Source organism: Lepidochelys kempii, chromosome 1 (assembly GCF_965140265.1).
Source record: "Lepidochelys kempii isolate rLepKem1 chromosome 1, rLepKem1.hap2, whole genome shotgun sequence".
NCBI classification, from domain to species: domain Eukaryota; kingdom Metazoa; phylum Chordata; order Testudines; family Cheloniidae; genus Lepidochelys; species Lepidochelys kempii.
Window position 1 is genome coordinate 110,593,569 of NC_133256.1, and position 23,671 is coordinate 110,617,239.

Here is a 23,671-nt window from a genome sequence, read left to right on the forward strand (position 1 = left end):
TCAAATATAAAGATTGCAGCAGCTTAGGCTGTTCTAGATATAGCCATGCACAGAGTCCTTCTCTTGCAAGACAGAGGAAGTTTTGTATGCTTGTTGCTAATGGCTGAATGCTCTGTTTACTGATAGTTTACTTAGAGCATGAGTAAGTATTTTGGCTAACAAGAAGGTTCAGTATTTTATAGCTTTGGATGTTATTTTGGGAAAGCTGCAGAGGGGACAGTCCAATGCACAGCCAGACCAAAAGGTTGGTCTACATCCAATCATCCAGAAGAGAGGCAAAAGCTCACTGTTAATATTGAAACACTAAAGGTCCAGGAGAGGAAAATCATAGGTAAGAACAAATTTTATTTCTTGTCCCTGAAATGCAGAGATTTCCAAATATTCCTTAATTTGAGGTTAATGAGGAGCACGGAAAGTCTCTTGATGGCTACGTAAGGAAAGGAGTCTTCACCTCCAGGGTTCTTCAGTAGATTGGTGGTTCCAAGTGACAGGCTATTTGTCTGGCTTTTGCTGTGTCCATTTAAGTTTTTCCTTCTGTGTGTTTTCACGGTTTCTGGAATGTCCAATTAAGTTGGGGATTCAAAAATATCTTTTTGGAACCATTTACTCCCCAAAGTGCCTCTCATCTGTTTAAAATAGCCTGGATTTTACCCCAAATAGTTTTAAAGCATATTGTACTGTGTCTTTTAGAAATCTTATTCTTTTTCATAGCAGTTGTTAGTTTGATTTTTAATATTTGCAAATAATTCTGTATATGAATTACTTTTAACATCTTCAAACATGCTTAATTTTTCAGAATCATTCTAGCTATCCAAAACTCTATGGTTGTAACTTGCAATTAGTTTACAGAAGTAATATACTCTTTGCTCACTTGTGCTTTTACCCCAACTCTGATGGATGTAGTTAGATGCGACATTTTCATTGATTAGTTTTTTATTAAATGGTACACATACAGCAATTGTAAAATGTGTAATACTAAATACTGCTATAAGCTACACAGGCTAATTTTCAAGTCACTTCTTCTGCAGTCATTGATTTGTTGTATCCTAAAACAAACAATATGACTGACTAAACTACAGAATATAATGTGTTAATGCATGATACAGTTAGATTTAAATACACTTTTTGATTTATACATTTTATACTAAGTGGATAAAACTAATGTGTAATGAAATTACATTGCAAGCTAGTATTTCAAAACATCAGGGTATTAATATGTTTTTTGCAGCAATTGAATTGCTTCTACAATGGCTTGGTAAAGAATAATTATTAGTTGTAGCCAGAAAAGTGACTAAAATCGACATCTTGGTACTCTGTTCATGCTTCTCATGAATCATATATGCTCAATTTAGAGGAAAGCCATTTCATACTAGTATTTATGTAGTATTTCATACTAGTATTTCATACTAGTAAGCATCAACATACAGTAGCCATGGAAGAACAAATTCCGTGTACACATCAAGAAACATTACTACCTTGCTTCATGTATTGTAACTTATATCTTGATTTTTAGATGGTTGGATGATATTTCAATACTGATATTTACAAAATGTCTTTTGTGAAACTGATATCTGAGCAAATTTTATATGGAAATCATGGGAAAAAATAAATATAAAATAATGTGGTGACATTCAAGTCACTTTTCATACCACATAAACTTTTCTGAAATGGCTTCATTTGTACCGGTATGCCTAATCTTGTATTCTCATTTTGAACTCCACTTTTCCTTCATACGGATCATGAGGGTTATCTGAGGTAATTCCAGTTCCAATGACTCTGCACACAACGGTAACTTCTGCATTCCTTGTAATGTTGAGAAATTTCACTGCTACCAAAGGATTACTGTAGGTGGGCTGGGATGAAAGAAAGATCTTTTAACCTTCTTTTGAAAACTTGAACTATCAGTTTAGAAATACAACCTATGAATTAAATTTTGGTCAAATTCACATAATTTCACAGAGATGTTTCAAACTGCTGATCTGATAAAAACATAGGGGAACAAAACCACAAATTTGAGTTCAGAAACACATACCTGTGCTTTCTTTCCATAATAAGGGAAATAGTGAAGGTTAAAGGTGCCGTTGACTGGGTAATATTGTAGTTCAAGTGGGCTGAAATCATCATGCTATTTTTGAAGGTAAGAAATCAGATCTGTTAGCACTCAAACTATAAACCAGCACTCAGTTTTCAACAAGATGAAATTCATTAAAGACAAGTGCAAAGCACTACACTTTAAGAAAGAAAAATCAAATGCACAAATACAAATGGGAAATAACTGACTAAACAATAGTATGGCTGAAAAGGATCTGGGAGCTATAGTGTACCATAAACTGAATATGAGCCAACAATGTGGCGAAGTTGCAAAATAGGCTAGTATCACTCTGGAATGTATTAAAAGAATGGTCTATTCAGCACTAGTGAGGCATCAGCTGGAGTACTGTGTCCAGTTCTGGGCCCCACACGTGGGCAAATTGGAAAGAGTACAGAGAAGAGCAACAAACATGATTTCAAGTTGCAGTGGGGGAGGTTTAGATTGGATATTAGGAAAAACTTTTTCACTAAGAGGGTGGTGAAACACTGGAATGCGTTACCTAGGGAGGTGGTAGAATCTCCTTCCTTAGAGGTTTTTAAGGTCAGGCTTGACAAAGCCCTGGCTGGGATGATTTAACTGGGAATTGGTCCTGCTTCGAGCAGGGGGTTGGACTAGATGACCTTCTGGGGTCCCTTCCAACCCTGATATTCTATGATTCTATGATAAAAGATTTAGTAAACCTGACCTGAGGTTAGAAAAACTAGGCACGTTTAGTTGTGAGCAAGGAAGGCTGTGGGGGGGACCGGATAACAGTCTTCAATATGTCAAGGGCTGTTATAAAGAAAACAGTGAGCAATTGTTCTCCATATCCACTGAAGGTAGGACAAGAAGTAATGGGCTTAATCTGCAGCAAGGAAGAGTTAGGTTAGATATCGGAAAAAACTTTCTAATTGTAAGGATAGTTAAGTACTGGGATAGGCTTCAAGGGAGGTTGTAGAATCCCCACCATTGGAGGTTTTTAAGAACATTAGATAAACATCTGTCGGGGATGGTCTCGATAACTTGGTCCTGCCTCAGCCCTGGGGGCTAGACTAGATGACCTCTCAAGGTCCCGTTTAGCCCTATGTTTCGGTGACTGTAGGATTCTAAGCATTTTATAGCTATTAAAACCTAAATAATATGCACAGACCACAGTTGAGCAAGCCATACTTTATCAGCGCAGCACTTGACAACATGCCTAACCTTCAAAGCGTAACAAGAGTTAACCAATTCAAGGGTATCTGCCTGAGTTTTCAGAGAGCCTGAAACAATTGCTCCAAGTTGTGAACTCCCCTGTTCATTTCAGATACCACTGATGATACTTTAAAGAAATGGTTCTCAAAGCCGGTCCGCCACTTTTTCAGGGAAAGTACATGGTGGGCCAGGCCGGTTTGTTTACCTGCTGCATCTGCAGGTTCCGCCGATCGTGGCTCCCGCTGGTCGCGGTTTGCCGCTCCAGCCCAATGGGGGCTGTGGGAAGGGTGGCCAGCACGTCCGTTGGGCTGTGCCACTTTTCGCAGCCCCCATTGGCCTGGAGCGGCGAACCGCAGCCAGTGGAAGCCGCAATCTGCCGAATCTGCAGATGCGGCAGGTAAATAAACCGGTCAGCCTGCCAGGGGCTTTCCCTGAAAAAGCGGTGGACCAGCTTTGAGAACCACTGCTTTAAAAGTCAACTATTTCAGATACTCATGCTACTTAGTTTAATTAGTTTGCTGGTTTTCAAAGTATGGAAGAAAGCGGGGAAATATCATATTATAAACATCTTTGATATCCAATATCGAAAATAAGTAATTTCTTAATCTAAAGAATAAAAAGAATTACAAGCAAATTTTTAAAACCCAATTTAATTTCATTTATTTAAAATTCTAAAATATGGGAAGACCTTAAACAACACATAATAGAGTTAAGTGGGATATGTGATTCGTTTCATTTTCCTGAAGGGAGCCTCGGCTTTCAAAAGTCTGGGAAATGCTGCTATGTGGTATCTGAGAGAGACATGCCCTATAGATTGGAAAGATTCTTTCAGCATGTTGCATATTCTGTATTACAAAATACATAGTTCCCTCCCTTTATGTGAAGCAATTAACTGCTCTGATAGCTGAATGCCAATTTTGTAAATAACTTTTTTCTATTCTGGACACATTTTATTTTTATACATTCTTCCTTAAAGCCTGATCCAAGCTCATTGTCATCAATGGGTTGTGTACCAAGTCCTGTATCACTGAAGGTTAGAAAATTTGCAGTAATATTACTATTTTTATATAGTTACACTGGTGCAAACCTAGAGTAGAGGCACACTGCATAAGTGTTAACCAGAGCTGGAGCTGGTGTGACTTGCCCAAGTAATTTACTATGTGATTTGCACCAGTTAAAAAAACAAACAAACAAGCAAACAAATGAAGCCGGTATAGCTATGACATGAGAAAAGGGTTCCCCCCCCTCTAAATTATAACTAAACAAACCTTTTTCTTAGCTTGAAGTCCAGTATACTAACTTTTTGCCAATAGTAATTTTATAGATGAATAATAAATCCTGGAGGTAAGGTGGTACTAGTGGAGAACTGATAACATTCAAACTTAGTGTGACAAGTGTGTTTGGTTAGTATAATGTCTGATTTGGTTAGCAATATCTGAACAATGTTTTGAAATGAGTTAGAATAAAGAAATTAACTTTCTATTTTCTTACAGTTTCCTGGATCTGAAAGGTATGTGCAGGTAAGACTAAGTCTACTAAAGGAACAATTGGATATTACAGTGAATTTGTAAATTGAAAAGTGTTTCGTTAGGGAAATGATGATTTTCAAAGGTGCAAGAGTATCCATAAATTCTGTTGAAATCCATGATAGCTGTAGTGCTTGGAACCTTTGAAATGTGAGCACTCCGTACTTACTTGAGCTGTACAGCTCACTCTTGGTGCAGTACCATTGCCAGGGAGAAAATTGATAATCTGAAACATAATACATGTTCACATTAGTCACCTCAGAATTATTTATAATGTAAAAACATTGGCAAAAATGATGTATTTAGATTTGCATATTGCTTTGGCTGCCTTTGTCTGGATCTTGGTAAGAATTGTGAAGCTTCGATCATTTTTCTTGTGTGCAATAATAAAAAACACCTTATCATGAAGTATCCTATTTGCAATGTGGACCACCATCGTTTCTTGGCTTTTTTGTCCTTAGTGAGGCTAACTAATATAATTGCATGCGCTCATTTGGAGACTAGTGTTCAACAAGAAGAAATTTCTTAATGCATTAGTAAAATTAAAAAGAAAAGGAGTACTTGTGGCACCTTAGAAACTAACCAAGGTGCCACAAGTATTCCTTTTCTTTTTGCGAATACAGACTAACACGGCTGCTACTCTGAAACCATAAAATTAAAGTTTTTAAAAGTTTTGCTGCCCTCCATGACCTGATACATCAGCATTGGCTTGGGTTGAGTAAACAGGCACATCCTTCTCAGGTGCAAACTGGCAGGATCCCCATCACCAGTAGCAAAGACTGAAGGAAGTAAGCACCACTGGGGAGTGAGAGGCAGGATCTCCCCTTCCTCTCTGCTGAAGCTTGAGCTGGTAAACCCTCTAAACAAGGCCTTACTGGAGAAAGTGGCAGCTTTCTCTGTTCTTCACCTGCAAAAACCAAGTACACAAGCTTTCTCCCACAGCTAGATCTTGCAGACATTAGTTTCCCCACTGTTGCTCAGATTTAATTTATTTGGTACTTGTGATGTCATAATTTTACTAATTCTCCAGTAATCCATAGGATCATCCAGGAAAAAGATAATACCTGAATTTCTAATGCAAAACTGAGTTAGATTCATCAGCAATGGGTGATATAGAAACCACTAGCATGGAAAATTATTCTGATTATTCTTCTATCAAACATTAGTTAACACATCAGTCTTTCTTTTTCAGTACTCTAGGATTGGTACTTACTCTGTTCATTTTTATAATTAAACATGGTTTTCCTTCAGGAAATCCAAAAGTGGAATTTTCCAGGCCAGAGCAGTTTTCAAGCATATCTGATGTGAACTTGCAGGAGTATTTTGTTTTGTTTGGTCCAAGGAATGATTTTTGAAAGAAGTATTTCTCACTTGTGCAGTTGATGTTGGCATGTTGTGCAGTTGTATTATATGCTATATCAGTGTAAAACAAACAAATAATTAATTACCCCATATGCTGGTTTGTGGCACTGAACTATTTCCCTCACAGATTGTAATTTTTAATACCATGATCCAGGGTTTTTTTGTGGGAGAACTAGTTGTATTTCTAGAGAATGGAATCAAATAGTATTAAAAAGGGAAAATAGTTTGTCTGTGAATTATAGAAAGTACAATGTTAAAATGGAGTGAAGGTTGACAGTATATATCAATAATCTAGGATAAATTCCATAATGAGGATGTTAAAATTTATCCTCAAAACAATCATTAGAAATTTAGGAAGTTCAAAGTTAGGGTTTAACTTAAAATAAATTCCAACATATATTAAGGTATTAGGGCACCGAAACAACTTTAAATATGCCCTGTAGTGAAACCAGGCAATAACCACATGACTACAATTAAGGCATATGTGTGAGTGGTCACATATGAGATTAAACTTTTTTCTTTCTTTTTTTCCCACCTCGTAGTGTCACAATATGAAGATCATTCGGGGAGGTGGAGTGAGGGAGGGGCAGCGAATAGGTCTATCATGGTGCTGCATTTCTTGAATCACCTATTTTACATTAATTTGACTCTTAATTTCATTAACAGGTTTACTTGTAAATTTTCAGAAAATTTATTCTATACTGAAAAAATGTACTATTTTATACTCACAGTGCTGTAGTTATGGGAAGATACGCTGTGTTTTCCTTACAAAGCTAGAGACTGAATCTCTATTTTAAGTGCAAAACTCAACTCTTCCTTTACTAGGGAGCAGTGATCTGTGCTTCTATAATGTTATGTTTATATTTAAATAAATCTTATTTCTTTTCATACCCGAAAGAAATTTGTGAAGAGTTGTTACATATTTCTCCCAGGAGTTTTTGTCAGAGATGTTGTAATAAATTTCTAATCCTCCTTCACCATAGACATCCGGTCGTAACGTCACCCCTGTATTTAAAAAAGGAAAAATGAAGAAAAGAGAAGTGTTTCAGGTATTGATCAGGTATTGATTTAGACTAACTACAGATGTGACACTGAAATGAAAGCTGTCAGTAGAACTCCACTGAGCCCACAGTCACTGTTGGAAGTGATTTTAATCATCCTGCACAGGAGTGATAGCAATCTTCGGAGGATGTATTCAAAAATCTATGCTACTTGTGAAATGCTTTCTTTTCAAGTATGTCTCCCTTATTTTCAGAATGCCCTAAAATGCAAGTGCCTCTGATGTCATATTGCATTTATTCTGTATTTCCCCCCAGCACTTGTTAAAAATAGTGGGTATAACTATCATATCAAATCTAAAAGCCAAAGTATGTTTCTCTGTGAAATGACTTTCCAACATGCCAATTTAATGTTTGACAGTAATTATTTTGCCAGTAAACTTATTAAATGTTGAGAGAGGGTATTTGACCACAGATAAGTAGTAGTATTTGTAGGGTTACACATCTAAGTGTTGTTTTCCCATCCCCAGTTTAAAAATCCTAATTAGGAGCAGCTGTATAGCTACATAAATTCTCTAGTGATTGGCTTAACAGATTTTTTTTTTTGCCGCTCCCTCTCCCATCTATTCACATTTTCAAGTCCTAATCTTTATTGCTAACTCCATGTTTCTTTGTCCACCTTATTTTTACTTTTTACTTTATGTCTTACTTTTTTTTGTCATTTTTCTTTTCATCTTTTGTTCTCTCCCTTTCTATATCACTTCACTTCCATGGTTCTGTTTCTATAAATCTCACATTACTTCTGTTTTTTTCTGAGTGTGCAGTGTCTGAAGAGACTTGAAGGTGCCGCTGTCAAGGACTGGAGAGCTTAGTCCTGTCTTATTTAGGAAATAAGGGCCCATTTACAACGCTTCTGTGGGAAAACCCATAGAAAGGGAGGAAATTTCCCTGAAGTTCCTCTTGCAATTTCCCCTGATTTATTCACTGAGAGGGCAGGTTTAAATAGGTGACAGGGCCTGCTCACAAACCCATTAGAACCTCTGAGAGCCAGAGGATGTCAGGACCCTGATCCTGTGCCCCTGCTTTTTGTCCTCAGCACCCTGACCATTCCTCTACACAGGAACTGGTGTTGTGAGAAATGAGTGATTTAGATACATCAACCATACGGTATGAAATGGACAGAATTTATGACTATACCTGGTGATTTTAATCGATCTTGATAGTCTGGTGTATATGGATTGATTGTCCTCATTAAGGAATATATGGCGAGTGAAAACAGCCCAGTCATCACTATGTAGAAAGCAACGTAGTACAGACTGATCCACACTGTAGGGAAAATGTATGATTAACAATATCAGGTTAAAGTGAATATTGTGAGTAAGTCCCTCCCTGCTGTGTTTTTGTTTTTAGTAGATGCTGTCATGACTAAAAAGCTTGAAAGGAGTAGGAAAGTGGAGAGGCAAAGTAATCCAATGGACGGAATCTTTGTTTGAACTTGACTTCAGTGGGAATTGAAGGTACTCGGCATCTTCTAGAATTGTGCCTTAAATTTGGTGTTTTGAGTCTTATCTATTAATTTAAAAAAACTTTTTTTCTGGAGAATGTTGTAAATTTGTTCCATTTTATAAGGAACATAGTGAAGGTGTGGAGTAACATACCACTGGATATTATTTATTGACTGATAGTTTCTTTCTGCTCATACATAAATTTGGATAGCTTGAAAGAAGGGGCTAAAGGCTACCCATTACACAAAAGTTCATTACTTTTTTTACGTAACTGGTGATCAGCACAGATTATAAATTGAAAAATCAGTGCAGCTTCTTGGCATGACTATTTTTGCATGTTCACTCTTCTTATCTGCTCGTTCCATATGAAGGATATAAAACAGTCCTGATGAATTTCACTGACAACACCAGTCTGCTAAAAATATGACTTGGACACAAATCCCATTTACACTTATTTCACACTTTATCATCGGAACTTCTCCGGTAAATCCCTTCTCACTGCCACCTGATTTACAATGGTGTGAGATTAGAACCAGGCTCTGTTTCTTCATACATGTCTGTAAAATACCTAGCACACTGTTAGTTCTATATAAGTAATTAATAAAACAATCCACATGGACTAAGTGGGGGAAAAAAACTCACTAATTTTTATCATATAACCCCTGCACCCACCAACATTAGGAAAGGTTAATTTTAAGTAGATTTTCTTTTACGTTTTAAAAATTGCTGTTAAGATCCATTATATCAAATTTCAGCTCAGAAAAACATCTTACAGGCAAATCTGTTATCTCAGGAAAGGAGTGGGGAAGGGAGAGAGTAACCTGCAACTGCCATTAGTATCTGTAGGACAAGAAACCTTTTTAAAATCAATCAGAGGACAGCTTCTTTGAATGTAGACCATGAAACATATTGTTGTTGCAAAGGCAGGGTTGGTTATGGATGGATTGATGGGTTGAGCTGAAACGTGCATCAGTGTGCTGGGATAAAACAGCAGATTTACTAAACAGAAATTAAATCAGAAAAATCATTTTGGAAAGGCAAATTATATTTCCAGTTATTTGGATCTCAATTTTATCCCCACTTGCTTCCCAGATGGGCCTGAAGAGAAAAAAACAGATCCTGTTTCATAGAATCATAGAATATCAGGGTTAGAAGGGACCTCAGGAGGTCATCTAGTCCAATCCCCTGCTCAAAGCAGGACCAATCCCCAACTAAATCATCCCAGCCAGGGCTTTGTCAAGCCTGACTTTAAAGACTTCTAAGGAAGGAGATTCCACCACCTCCCTAGGTAACGCATTCCAGTGTTTCACCACCCTCCTAGTGAAAAAGTTTTTCCTAATATCCAACCTAAACCTCCCCCACTGCAACTTGAGACCATTACTCTTTGTTCTGTCATCTGCTACCACTGAGAACAGTCTAGATCCTGTGTTATCCTGATATTTTTATAGGTATTAGTTCCAGTTCCTGTAGTCCTGAGCATCCAAAACAACCAATTAAAGTCAAAAGGAGTTTTGGGTACACAAAAACTGCAAGGTCAGGCCCCCTCTAGTTAATCCTGGTATCAGAATCATGTCATAACTATAACACGTAGATATTAATAATTAATAATTATCTTAATTTGCATCCTGGACAATAATTTGAACCAGAATGGTTTAAAACGATTCTCATACTTGAGGAAAATACTTGGATCAGTTTTTCTTTATTAAAATGGCCTATCTGGTTATATAGCCAATTGTTAATATTTATCCTAAGTGTGATTGCCTTGGATATGGTGTCTCTAAACTGGTCAGAAATGTTAGAAGTCCTGGCTAAAGACAGCTCAGCTGTATGCAGTCTGGCTTTGGTAGAAATTCTGAAAAACACTGACTTGCCATAGTTTATTTTAATAATTATTTATCAGTTTCACAAATCATGGAATCATGTGCATTAGATATGGAAGTCAAAGGGGATTTTGCCATTGACTTCAGTGGATGCAGCATTAAAAACCTTAGTTCTTTTAATCTTTCCATATAAATCAACCCTGCCAGCACCTTAATCATTTTGGTTGCTCTTCTCTGTGCTTACTCCATTTTTCCAAGTGATTTGTTCATTGTGTTGTTTTAAATCATTCTTAAAGCTACACATTTCATCCTAATGGTTTTTCAGGAATTTTAGTTATGGCAAAAAAATCCTTGAATATGTGAAACAAGAGATTCCAAATCTCCTCATTCAATAACTTCACAATCAGAAACATTTCAGGAAATGAACTCATGCTTTAACAAAATCTGTCATCAACCCCTGGGATGACTCACAAGCATGCCATGAAAACAACATTCATCATCTCATCCTATCAAATTAATGAGGAAAAAACAAAAAATCATGCAGCTTTCTAACTGTACTAGAAAGAAAAAAATATTCTTGTTTTTGTAGACTTATGTGACCACATACCCCAATTAATCAAGGTCCTTCCCATTAACTGCCCTGTATCTGGATTCCAGACGAAACGGTTGAAATTTTCCATCCGTTGGCTGCAGGTCTTCTTTTCATTTAAAGCTGCCATTTTCTCCAAATAAAATAAAATAAAATAAAATCCCAAACACACAGACAACTCCCCAAAACCCAAAGAACACGAGAAACCAAGAAATTCAACTGATGCCCAAACAGCTGGTCAAGAAGAATACTCTGCTTTTTATACTTTTCTTCCCTGAAGGTCAAACAGATTACACCCGATATCATTGAAACTACCTAATGGCAAAATGTTGTCCTGTATAAACATTGCTGATAAAGTACAATGTTCAGGTTGGCAAAGAAAAATTAGTTGCTATCACATGTCCTTCTATTTTCTCTTTAATACCTCCGTAGATCTCCAGTGTTACACATTTTGTACAGCACCTTTAGAGCTTGTGATGCATTCAGCTTGATAACTTTATCTGCTTTGATAACAGCTAAGGAGAACTGCTTCCCTGCATTTTTTCTTTTTTAAATAATCTACAAAGATTGGATCAAATTCCACCCTTACAGCACATGAAAGCCCAATCAGATCCTTGGGGTTGCATGGGGAATAAGTTGTAGCAGAGTTTGGTCAGTTATCCATCCAGTTTGCCACCTTTCACAAGTAGACGGGGAATTTCTCCCTGCTTTCTACTGGAAGAGTTGTTATCATGCACTCTCTGATTATATTAACTTTGGCCACACTTAGGACACTAGTCTCGTTCACTTCATATCCCTGTTTCATTCACTGTACACCACCATACCAAATGAAGCAATGGTCCTACGGGAAAAAATGCTGTGTAATAAAGGACAGTATTGTAATACATGTGTATAATGAAGCAGAGGTAAGATTGTGTGGGCAACCTTAGCTTTATCTTTCCTGTCTTTTGATTGTTTTACTTCACAACCTGAGGCTCTGATCCCTCGAAGATATTTGCTTCTCTTTATACACTGTGAGTAGTCCAGCTGAAATCAATAGTTGTGTAAGTCTCTGTAGGATCAGGACCATAATGTACTTTTGCGTAGGTTTTTTTCAGAAAAAAAGAAAGGATGTACACTTAGGATTCAATCCATTTTAAAAAGAGTGGGTTATGCACACTAGCACATAAAGAAATAATGGTTCAGAATTTAGATTAAGATCCTAGAGCTCTTGACTCACTATGCTTTTAACCACACTGCCATGCTTCAGCTTTATTAATCCATGTTAACCTACTGTCAGAAATATCTAGGGTTAAATTCAGGTCTCATGGAAGTTAACAGCAAAACTTTCTAAGAATTCAGTGACACCAAGTTTTCACTCCTAATGCATAGCTGTACCTGGTGTGTCTTGATTTGCATTCATTTCAAAGGATATTGTATAGGAAAAAACTTCAAAAAGAACTGATATTTTCTTTTGATTATTCAAATAATTGAGACAGTTGCTACTGACTTTAACATTTGGAGTAACAAAACAGTTAAGGCTTTCAACTAAATAATGCTGGGTTCCTGGATACAGCTTGTGAGATTTTGTGCATTTCTATTGGATTTGATCTGCCAGAAGAGTACTTTAATAACTTAATATTTTATTACTTGTTTTACAGTGATAAAGTATGAGTAGGGCCAAATAGAACAACAAGAAAATCAGAGACATTTGAGGAGTTTCTATTTACTTTCCATAGAAAGAGGGGGAAGACAAGCAAGAAGCTCATTCCAGTAATCACATAATTTAACAACAAATCTTCAACTGAATAAATGGTGAGTTATGAGTTTTTGAAACATTACAGAAAATAAGACAAGGAGATCTGGCAATGGATTTATTGTGAGGAAAATCAAATAACTACTGAGAGTCTAAAAGGAATGCCAAGGTTCTTGCAAAATTCCAATTTCAGAGATAAGGTGAAAAAAATTTAAGGGAGAAAGCGCTTACTAAGGGAAGGAAAGTAGCAGGTCCTAAAAACATTTCAGTTTTGTCCATATCTAATATCAGACATTCAGGTGCATCTAGAAGACAGTAAGCAGATGTTTAGTTCTGCTTCAGTGCAGGGGACTGGGCTAGAAGACCTACTGAGGTCCCTTCCCGTCTTATATTTCGATGACTCTTTTATATTAACTTTATAATTCATGTTTATATACTTGCGGTTTGAGCTTATAGAAGGTGTTAGGGTGGGGGAATGTGCTGAAGAAGTTGAGGGGGTTTTCAAGGCAAGAAGGATGGGGCAACAAGGGGAAAGAGATTGGGGAAGTACGGAGGTGGAGGGACGGCATGGGGGAAGAGGAAGGCAGGGGATGTGGGGAAAGGGAAAAGCGGGACAAGATGAGAGAGAGGAAGTCGTAGGTGATAGGAAGGGCCAAAATCGCTGTTCATGTATCTCAGCAGCCTGGATTGGTCTGGGCTCCATTGCTCCATAGGGGGTACAACTATGTACTCAGCTCTGATGCAGCTTTCCATGAAGTGTTGCAGGGAGGAGAGCCACCTCTCGCATTTCCAGCACATGGGCCATCAAGCTGCAGGGCTTTAAGGACCCTCATCAGTAAGAGGTGGCAAGACAACAGGGTCTCCCACTAGCACAAATTTTAAAAAGTGGTATTGAAACCCTCAAATTTCTACAGAGCAACAGGGAGCTGCACAGCCCCCTGATGATCACTTTGGAGTACATCAGTGCCAAGCTAACTCACAGGTCTTGTATAATCACAAACAAATGGTTCATGTTGATCTATCCATTTAGGAATGTTGTCAAATGTTTCATTAATTCCCCAGCACAAATAGAGAGCCAAAGGCACTTAATCTTGCTAATACACAATTTAATAAATCCTTTCCACAGCCAGTTCACTACCATGAAATCCGTTTGGAATCTCTACTACACACGACCTATAAACTTCTTGAACATAAATCCTCAAAAGAATAGACCCTTTTCCTGAGCCAATTATCCCTGTCAAACAGGCAGGCTTCCGGCCAAAACATAGTTGTTGTGACCAAGTTCTGGCACTCACAACTCACACTGAAGCTGGCTGTCAGAAAAAAATAAAGGCTGGTGCAGTATTGGTTGACCTGCCATATGCATATGACACTGTCTAGATTTAAGGGCCTGATGCTGAAACTTGCTAAAAGTATACCTTCCTACCAAACACTTTGCTTGCTGTGGACTATGCTGAGTGACAGATGCCTATGGACAGGTTTCAGAGTAGCAGCTGTGTTAGTCTGTACCCGCAAAAAGAAAAGGAGTACTTGTGGCACCTTAGAGACTAACACATTTATTTGAGCGTAAGCTTTCATGAGCTACAGCTCACTTCATCGAATGCATGCAGTGGAAAATACAATGGGGAGATTTTATATACACAGAACATGAAACAATGGGTGTTACCATACACACTGTAACGAGAGTGATCAGGTAAGGTGAGCCATTACCAGCAGGAGAGAAAAAAAACCCTTTTGTAGTGATAATCAAGGTGGGCCATTTCCAGCAGTTGACAAGAATGTGTGAGGAACGGGGGGTGGGGGGGTAGAAATAAACACGGGGTAATAGTTTCACTTTGTGTAATGACACATCCACTCCCAGTCTTTATTCAAGCCTAATATAATGGTGTCCAGTTTGCAAATTAATTCTAATTCAGCACTCTCTTGTTGGAGTCTGGTTTTGAAGTTTTTTTGTTGTAATATTGCCACTTTTAGGTCTGTAATCGAGTGACCAGAGAGATTGAAGTGTTCTCTGACTGGTTTTTGAATGTTACAATTCTTGACGTCTGATTTGTGTACATTTCCGGTTTGGCCAAAGTACATGGCAGAGGGGCATTGCTGGCACATGATGGCATATATCACATTGGTAGATGTGCAGGTGAACGAGCCTCTGATAGTGTGGCTGATGTGATTAGGCCCTATGATGGTGTCCCCTGAATAGATATGTGGACACAGTTGGCAACGGGCTTTGTTGCAAGGATAGGTTCCTGGGTTAGCATTTTTGTTTTGTGGTGTGTGGTTGCTGGTGAATATTTGCTTCAGGTTGAGGGGCTGTCTGTGAGCAAGGACTGGCCTGTCTCCCAAGATCTGAGAGAGTGATGGGTCATCCTTCAGGATAGGCTGTAGATCCTTGATGATGCGCTGGAGAGGTTGCACCATCATAGGGCCAAATCACATCAGCCACACTATCAGAGGCTCGTTCACCTGCACATCTACCAATGTGATATATGTCATCATGTGCCAGCAATGCCCCTCTGCCATGTACATTGGTCAAACTGGACAGTCTCTACGTAAAAGAATAAATGGACACAAATCAGACGTCAAGAATTATAACATTCAAAAACCAGTCGGAGAACACTTCAATCTCTCTGGTCACTCGATTACAGATCTAAAAGTGGCAATTCTTCAACAAAAAAATCTTCAGAACCAGAGTCCAACGAGAGACTGCTGAATTGGAATTAATTTGCAAACTGGACACCATTAAATAAAGCTTGAATAAAGACTGGGAGTGGATGTATCATTACACAAAGTAAAACTATTTACCCATGTTTATTTTTCCCCCCTACTGTTCCTCACGAGTTCTTTGTCAACTGCTGGAAATGGCCCATCTTGATTATCACTACACAAGGTTTTTTTTTCTCTCCTGCTGGTAATAGCTCACCTTACTTGATCACTCTCGTTACAGTGTGTATGATAACACCCATTGTTTCATGTTCTTTGTGTATATAAAATCCCCCTACTGTATTTTCCACTGCATGCATCTAATGAAGTGAGCTGTAGCTCATGAAAGCTTATGGTCATGAAAGCTTATGCTCAAATAAATGTGTTAGTCTCTAAGGTGCCACAAGTACTCCTTTTCTTTTTGCAAATGGGTGTATCTGGGTAATAAGACCAGCTTTCTCCATACCATAAGCAACAGGCAACCACAAGGCTCTGTACTCACGCCAGCCCTTTTTAATATTTACATAAGTGACATGCCTCCAACTAAATAATGAAAATTTGGATATGCGGATGACCTTGCCATGACAATACAAGCACCAAACCTTTATGACATTGAGAAAGCATCAACTGAGGACTTCCAATCTATGGAACAATACTTCAAAAAATGGAGGCTCAAACCAAACCCTGGAAAAACCATCATAAGCGGATTTCATCTTGGTAATAGGAGTGCCAAAAACACACTGAAAGTAGCTTTCTGTGGTTAAAATGTGAGACATGATTACATTCCAACAGTTCTGAGAGTGCAACTCGACCGCACCCTCACCTTCCATGAGAAAGTAGCTGCAAAGATAAAAATGAGAGCCAACATAATCCAGAAATTAGCAGGTACAACCTGGGGTGCATTGGCATCAGTGTTTGCGAACATCTGCAATAGCACTTGTATATTTGGTAACTGAATATTGTGCACTGGTATGGAACAGATGAAACCATGCGCTTGTGGATACACAGCTGAATACAGTGATGAGGTGCATCCCTGGAACCCTTAAGTCGACTCCAACACCATGGCTACCTGTTCTGTCTAACATTCTCCCCTCCCCACTGCCGATACGTCGAACTGCTGCAACATTCTGCAAAGCTCAGAGAATCAGGAAAACAGATTTCTTCCTATCCACCAAGACCTTGACAGTGCTCCCCACCCCAGTGTCTTCAATCCCGCAAGTCTTTCTGGGAACATTCATTTAGGCTCATGCAATCAGGCTATGATCAGAAGGAGGCTTGGAAAGCAGCTTGGGCTAAAGAAGACTGAGAAAATAAGCACCCATTGCTGGATCCCATGCACAAGCTTTCTTCTTGGTCACCTCTGAACTAGATCTGAACCAACCATGGTAGATGCGGACATCTAATGCACAAATGGAAAATCGAGGACTCCCCGGCATGCGAGTGTGGCTCCCCATGACAGACCATTGAACATATCACCACCTTCTGCCCTATTTATAGACATGAAGAAGGCATTACAGCAATAAATTCTGCGGCTCCTGATGTAGCCATTTGGCTTGATCAACTTCAGATGAAATTGCAGTTGCTGCTCAACACCAGCCACATGAAAGAAGAAGAAGAATTTGGAATGAGATGTCCATTTACCTCCCATACTGGGTGCTTTTGCGTTCAGTCATTTGATGAGAATTGATATTCATTTCCCAAAAGTTAATAAAATATAAGCTTGATGCAGAAAACATAACTCAAATAAGTAAGTTAGTCACAGTCACTGGAGAAGTTCATAAGTGCAGGTAGGACAGACATAATGGGGAACTAAACTCGATGTAAATCAGAACAGCTACTCAATTCACTGCAGGCTATTTTTAAAATGTTGTGCTTCTTGGGGTTTTGCAAACAGAGGCATTTTCTCACCCACCTTGGCATGGAATTGTGCTGGAAACATCATAAAATATTTGAGCCTTTGCTGCTTGGCAAGTTCCCTGGCTCTTTTAAAGGCTGGTCTCTGTTCAGCCACATCTTTTGCAAAACCTTGAAAACTTGTGGCATTGCCCAAGCCGTTCTTATTTCCCCCGCCAGCTAGATGCATTAGTTTTTCTTTTACAATAAATCTGAGATGTTTGACAACCTGTCCTTGAGGTTTGGCGTTTGAATCTGGTTTAGGAGCTAGAGACCTGTGGGCTCTCCAGAAGTAAGGGGAAATGTAGAATTGTTCCTCTGTTGTCTTTATAAACAAACTAATAGATTGTACTGAAACAAGCATGACACCGAGACACCAGAATATTGCTGTGATCCACCCGCACGTTGTCACTCCATTTTTAACTAATTCCAAGACCACGGTGAGAATTCCTAGAGGCAAGTACATTTTGCACGTTCTTCAGTGTTATCCAGATGACCTAGCTTCTAGTGGGCACATTCTTGGCTGATAAAGAAATAGAGTGAGAGACCTTGAAATGTTTCAGAGTAGCAGCCATGTTAGTCTGTATTCGCAAAAAGAAAAGGAGTACTAGTGGCACCTTAGAGACTAACCAATTTATTTGAGCATAAGCTTTCGTGAGCTACAGCTCACTTCATCAGATGCATTCAGTGGAAAATACAGTGAGGAGATTTATATACACACAGAACATGGAAAAAATGGGTGTTATCATACACACTGTAAGGAGAGTGATCACTTAAGATGAGCTATTACCAGCAGGAGAGCGGGGTGTGGGGAGGGGAGGGAGAAAACCTTTGTAGTGATAATCAAGGTGGGCCAACTTCTGTCTTTCCAAGACCTCTGAATTGCACTATTTAAAGTTAGTAGCTGTCTTCAAGCCACTGGCATCTGTTCTATAACACATTCATTGAACTTCAACACACCAAATAAATAGTTTTATTTAAAACCTTGTTATGCATGTGAGGTGCCATTCTTTTTTCATTCCAATTTATGCTGACTGGCAGATTACTTCGATAATAACAGGGGGTATTTCCTATTGATAACATAATAATAACATACTGTCCATAGGAAAACGTTGATTTTTTTGTTGTTGTTGTTGTTGTTGTTAATTTTTTTTGGTTGGGAAAATTGAAAAGAAACCTGTGGTTTTGGGTTGGGTTGACCCAAATCAAAGTGTTTCCATTTATCAAACAAAACCACAGGGTTTCATTTCAGGTCAGTTTGACATTAATCCGCATTTGTCTGAGTAGCTATTCAGGTGCCTGATGCCCCCATTCCATTATATGAGCAGGGCTACCTGCCAGGCTACATCTCCTACGATGAACCGTGGTGGCTCAGCCAAAGGGATGTCCTGACAGGGAGCCAGGAGCCAAAAAGCTGTTGGAGGCTGGGCAGTGGGGCTCCCAGCTCTGGAACCTGCGAGATCCCCAGCCTGAACCAAGGTTATCATGGTTTCCAGGCTCCTTGCCGTCAAGCCAGAAGTCAAGCCCCGGTTAGAGGCCAGGCTCCCAGAGCTTCCAGCCTCTCAGCTCCATGGCAGCGCTGTCCTGGAACTGCAGACCCTGGAACCCCAAGTCCCCAGCAGCTAACTGGGTGAGCTGGCAGGAAACCAGGCAGGGTTCCTGAGGATTCTCCCTGTTTGTTTCTGGAAGTCTGTTGCAACCAATACGTTTCTGCAAAACAATTTGGTTTTGTCAAATTGGCATTTTCCGACATAAACCTGTATTGTTAGGAAATTTGTGATCAGCTCTAGATATGAGGCACCTGAGTGACAGTTCCCACAATACATTGTGGCAGTTCATGCAGATACGGTGCACTGTTGAGCTGATTTGAAATGAAACGTTTTGAGTTTTGTAGAATCAAAATGTTTCAGAATTTTTCCTCCTTTGAAACATTTCAATATTTTGACTTTTCTTCCTGGTTTTTCCCCTCAGCTTCGATGTAACCAACATCCAGTTATTGTGGACGCTCTAGAGTGAAGTGTGCTGTGCCTTTTCCTGCCAGACTTCTCTTGGCTTTTCAGGAATTATCAATTCCTCAAGCCTCACCAGTAAGAATAATTGAGTTAAATTTGTGTAGTTAGTTTGAGTTAAATGTGTGTAGTTTTAAAATGCAGTTGTTTACTGAAAAGACACTCTGCAAAGATAGACTTGCAGGTGTCCATGTTTATTGGGACTCAGTAAATGTGGAAATCAGGAGACTCTAAAGGGAGAGTTCAGGTGAGTTTAAATATGTTTTGAATTATCTTTCCTGAATTGTAGTGCTGTTTTGATAAAACTTTTTTACTATTTTGTTTGCAGCTATTGTCCAATATTTGAAAATTATACAGATGGTGCCTGAGTGGCAATAAAACACATCTTGTCCATGGGAGAATATAATCTCCAAAAAGTAAACTAGCTCTTTGGATAATATTTTCAAATCTATATTTATTCATTTGTCCTAAAACATATGTACTATATACTTTGGTCTTCTAAAAAATAATATTAGAGGAAGTTTACAGGATTCTAAGAGAATGCAAGAAGATAAAGCTGCATTGAAGACATCCATTATTAGTGGAGTCAGTGTTCAAGGAGTTCTATAAAACTTCCATTGGGAATCTGGGGATTTTCTAGCTTTCCGTAAATTAACTGCCTCATCATGTGTTTGGGTTTTTTTCCAGAATGCCGGAGGGAGAGATTTGAATCAAATGGATCTATGTTACGGATTTTCCTGAGGGTATGCTGAATTGTGGTGAAATTTGCCACTTTCTTTACTTGGGCATTGGGCGAGGGTATGTATTAATGAACTGGGAGAACGAGTGGGCTTGTACCCTTGCAGGCGGTGGTGGTAAATGTGCAGGGTTATTTGTTATTGGTCAATGAGTTTTTCTGATCATTGGGATCTCCCTGATTCTGGCATTTTGCTTTAGCGTATTTGGAGCCAGTGTGGTGCCCAGCTCCACAGCAGAGTCCCAATTTCCTCCGCCTCCTTGTGCAGAGTTATCATCTTCAGAATAAAGGGCCTTGCTCGGTCAGTGTTGCTCCTTCCTCATAACCATTTCTGAACCATTTGCAGCTCTACCACCTCAGCTGCTCCTGTGGTTCCTGGTGCTGGGCCAGGGCATGTGTGTGTGTGCGTGCGTGCACCAGAGAGGTATTTTGCACGTCACACTCCCTTGTTGTACTCGCAGCTATTTGAGAATAGCCAATGTTTACTGTTCGGTCTGTATGCAATGTCTGTCTTTCTGACCTTGGGCTGGCCACGGAGCTGAAGGACGGCCAAACCAAACATAAAGGTTATGCAGGAATTCTTGGTAAATTTTTCAGGGTTTGTGGGGCCTGGAAGAAGGGAGCCAGCAGTAGACGTAGAAATGCCCCTCAGAACACATTGTTCCACCTTTCAGAGGGTGCAGTGTTCACTCCCCTTTGAGTCCAGCTAGCTCTGTTCTCCTGTGCAGAGAGTGGGTCAGAGCATGGTCCTGTCTCCTCCCTTTCCATCATCCATTATGGGGCAGTTAGCACTGTTAGGACCAATCCTCGGGGGCATGCAAGGACTGCTACAGTGCCCTGCCCCCTGTAGTGGTGCCAGGGGGCTGAGAGAGGCTTCATGTCATGCTCTCTGTCCTGCATATACATACATGGGCCAGGCACAATCTGGCCTCAAAGTTTTATTATTATTTATAAGTAATGGGGATCCCCACTGTATGGAGTCAGATTGTGAAGCTGTATTTGGAAAGGGCTGGATAATGTGACTAAATGTACCTATGCTTTTATAATCAAAGAGGTAGGTAAATGTCCTCTCCCCCCTTCCCATCTCCTTGTCCAGTTTTGTACAACTGGCAAGGTGCATTGGGGTGGTTTACACCTTCCCTGAGGCATCGGGTATTGGCCACCAGCAGAGTCAGGGCACCAGACTTGATGTATCAAAGCTCTGATCCCATATGACATGTTGTCACATTATTCCTGTGGAAAGATAAGATAATACTCTGCATAAATCAATGATGATGCATTTTTACATGCACTGAATAGCCGAGTATTGCTGGATCACTTAAATATACTTTATAAATAATCCCTTATAAAATGTCGTCATCTTTTCCTCAGCAAGCAATATTTCATAATTGAATAGTGCTATACAAGTTCTAAGTATTATTACTATTATTCATTAAAGATAAGGGGCCTAATTGCCCTAGTGGAAGGGACTAAAGGGAAGGAAGGAGCGATTTCTCCACAATCACGCTGCTGGAAGAGGCAAGGTTTGCCCCCAGCCTCAAATAATATGATCTTGGATCAGCCCATGGAAATTCTATAGATCCAGGCATTCACACAGGTAAGGGGGAATCTTCCACATGGAGGTCCCCTGCCTCCTATGGTTCTAGCTCAGCTCCTCAGAAGCATGGCATCAATAGTGAGCACTGCCAGGGTCTCCCCTAGTTGCAGTTGCCCCAGGGAGGCTCCCCTTAAAGGGCTGTGGATGCCCACTGGGGGGCGGGGGCGAGAGGGCATGGAAAAGTCATACAGCCTCATGCTGTGATACCTTTTTGCGTTGATCTCCACAGGGCAGATGAAGGTGATAAAAGTCCTTCCTTTAACTCTGCCCCTGGCCTGCCCACTTTACTCCTGGATTACCCGGTATATGCCGTCACTCTGCTTCCCCTGCAATGCAAACCCATACCACAGAGTGCACTTTGCAGTGTCTGGGAGGAGAGGCAACCCTGTAGTGGAAGAGGAAGAGAAAGAGGTCTGTGCCTGGAGTGCTCCTGGGGAAATTCTGTGCCACTGCAGCACAGCAGAAAAATGCCCCCTACAGATTCTTTTTATTTTCCACAGAAAATCATTTCTGTGAGGAAGCAAAGAGAAGCTGCACCAGTGCTCACTCACCCCTCCCCAGCAGCTCAGATGTGTCTGTTCTGGCAGCGGGGGAGAGGTAAATCACTGGGAGGAGGGGGGGGTCTGGGGATTCCCTGACTGGCCAGGGATGTTAGTCCTGGCTGGGCGGGGGGGGGAGGGGGAGGAGGAGGAGGAAGCCAGAGTTCCCTCTCCCCGCTCCTCCTTCCCTTCCCATCCCTGCACAGAGCAGCTGGGGCTGGGTCAGAGAAACCCCCAGAAACTTCCCCTGGCTGCAGGAAGTTCTGCATTGTGTGTGTATGGGGGGGGGGGGCCTGGCGGAGGGGTGGTCTGGCTGTGGGGGGTGAGGCTCAGTGGTGTGGGGGTTCTGGGTGTGGGGGGTAAGGCTTAGTGGGGTGGGGAGGCTGGATGCATGGGTGTAGGGCAGACAGGGAGAGCAGCTCCCCGTACCGTGACCCCCTCCCCGTACCCAAATTCTTACCCCCCCAAGCCTCACCCATTGCATTAGGTCAGGAGCCCCCCCAAACCCAGACCTCCCCACACCCACAAACCCCCACTGAGTCCCCCCCCTGCACCCATTCGCCTACCCCCGAGCCTCACTCCCTGCATCAGGAGCCCCCCCACCCTGCTGAGCCTCACTCCCTGCATCAGGAGCCCACCACACCCAGACTCCGCTCCCTACTGAGCCCCAACCAGCTGTACCTTGACCCCCCCCAAGCCCCACTCCTGCAGTCGCCCCCCCCCACTGAGCCCTAACCACCTTCACCTGGACTCCCTTGCAGAGTCCTATTCCCCCTGCACCCAGAACTCCACACTGAGCCCCAGTGCATCCAGATTCCCCCCCCCACACACACCCAGACCCCTCACAAGCTGCCCACACCCAGATTATGCCACACAGAATCCTGGTACTCTTAAGGGAATTCTGTGCCAAAATATTAAAATTTTGCAAAGTTCTGCCTATTTTAATTGTCAAAATAACACAAACACAATAACAATGTAATCACACCATTTTCAATTATTTTGGTCATTTATTTCAAAATACTTGTCAGCAAATAATTGAAAACAGTGTGATTATATTGTTGTTTTGACAAATAAAATAAGCAGAATTTTAAAATATTGTGCATAGAATTATTTGGTGCAGAATTTTCTCAGGAGTAATGGAGGGTCCCCCTCTGCATAGGGACCATGGAGGCATCACTGGGATCTTCTGTTGTTATCAATGAAATTATCCCAGATAGGCTTTGGAGCTGACCGCTGATTGGAGTGAACAAGGGTTTCCAGTTTCTTTTCTTTGGCCAAGGACCATTTTCTCATGGCTGGGTTAAAAGGGCAGCAGCTTAGTGGGTTACATTAGGCCTGCTGTATCTTTGCAATGGAAAAAATAGAAACCTCTGATATTTGAATTCTAAAGGAAAGTG

General features: G+C 40.4%; 1 protein-coding gene and 1 long non-coding RNA gene across 2 annotated transcripts; one reads left to right on the forward strand and one right to left on the reverse strand.

Annotated features, from left to right (window-relative positions):
* Positions 1–1,691: 1,691 nt before the first annotated feature.
* ATP4B (ATPase H+/K+ transporting subunit beta) lies at positions 1,692–11,243 on the reverse strand. The gene is given in 7 exon segments (XM_073327384.1): positions 1,692–1,853; positions 2,033–2,151; positions 4,957–5,017; positions 6,005–6,204; positions 7,045–7,158; positions 8,349–8,477; positions 11,084–11,243. Coding segments are annotated over 7 exon segments (897 nt in total). The 5' UTR covers positions 11,196–11,243.
* Positions 7,141–20,145, forward strand: LOC140904976 (uncharacterized). Its single transcript, XR_012156691.1, has 5 exons — positions 7,141–7,213; positions 8,562–8,668; positions 12,706–12,859; positions 19,365–19,480; positions 20,090–20,145. It is a non-coding gene; the product is annotated as an uncharacterized lncRNA (long non-coding RNA).
* Positions 20,146–23,671: the final 3,526 nt, after the last annotated feature.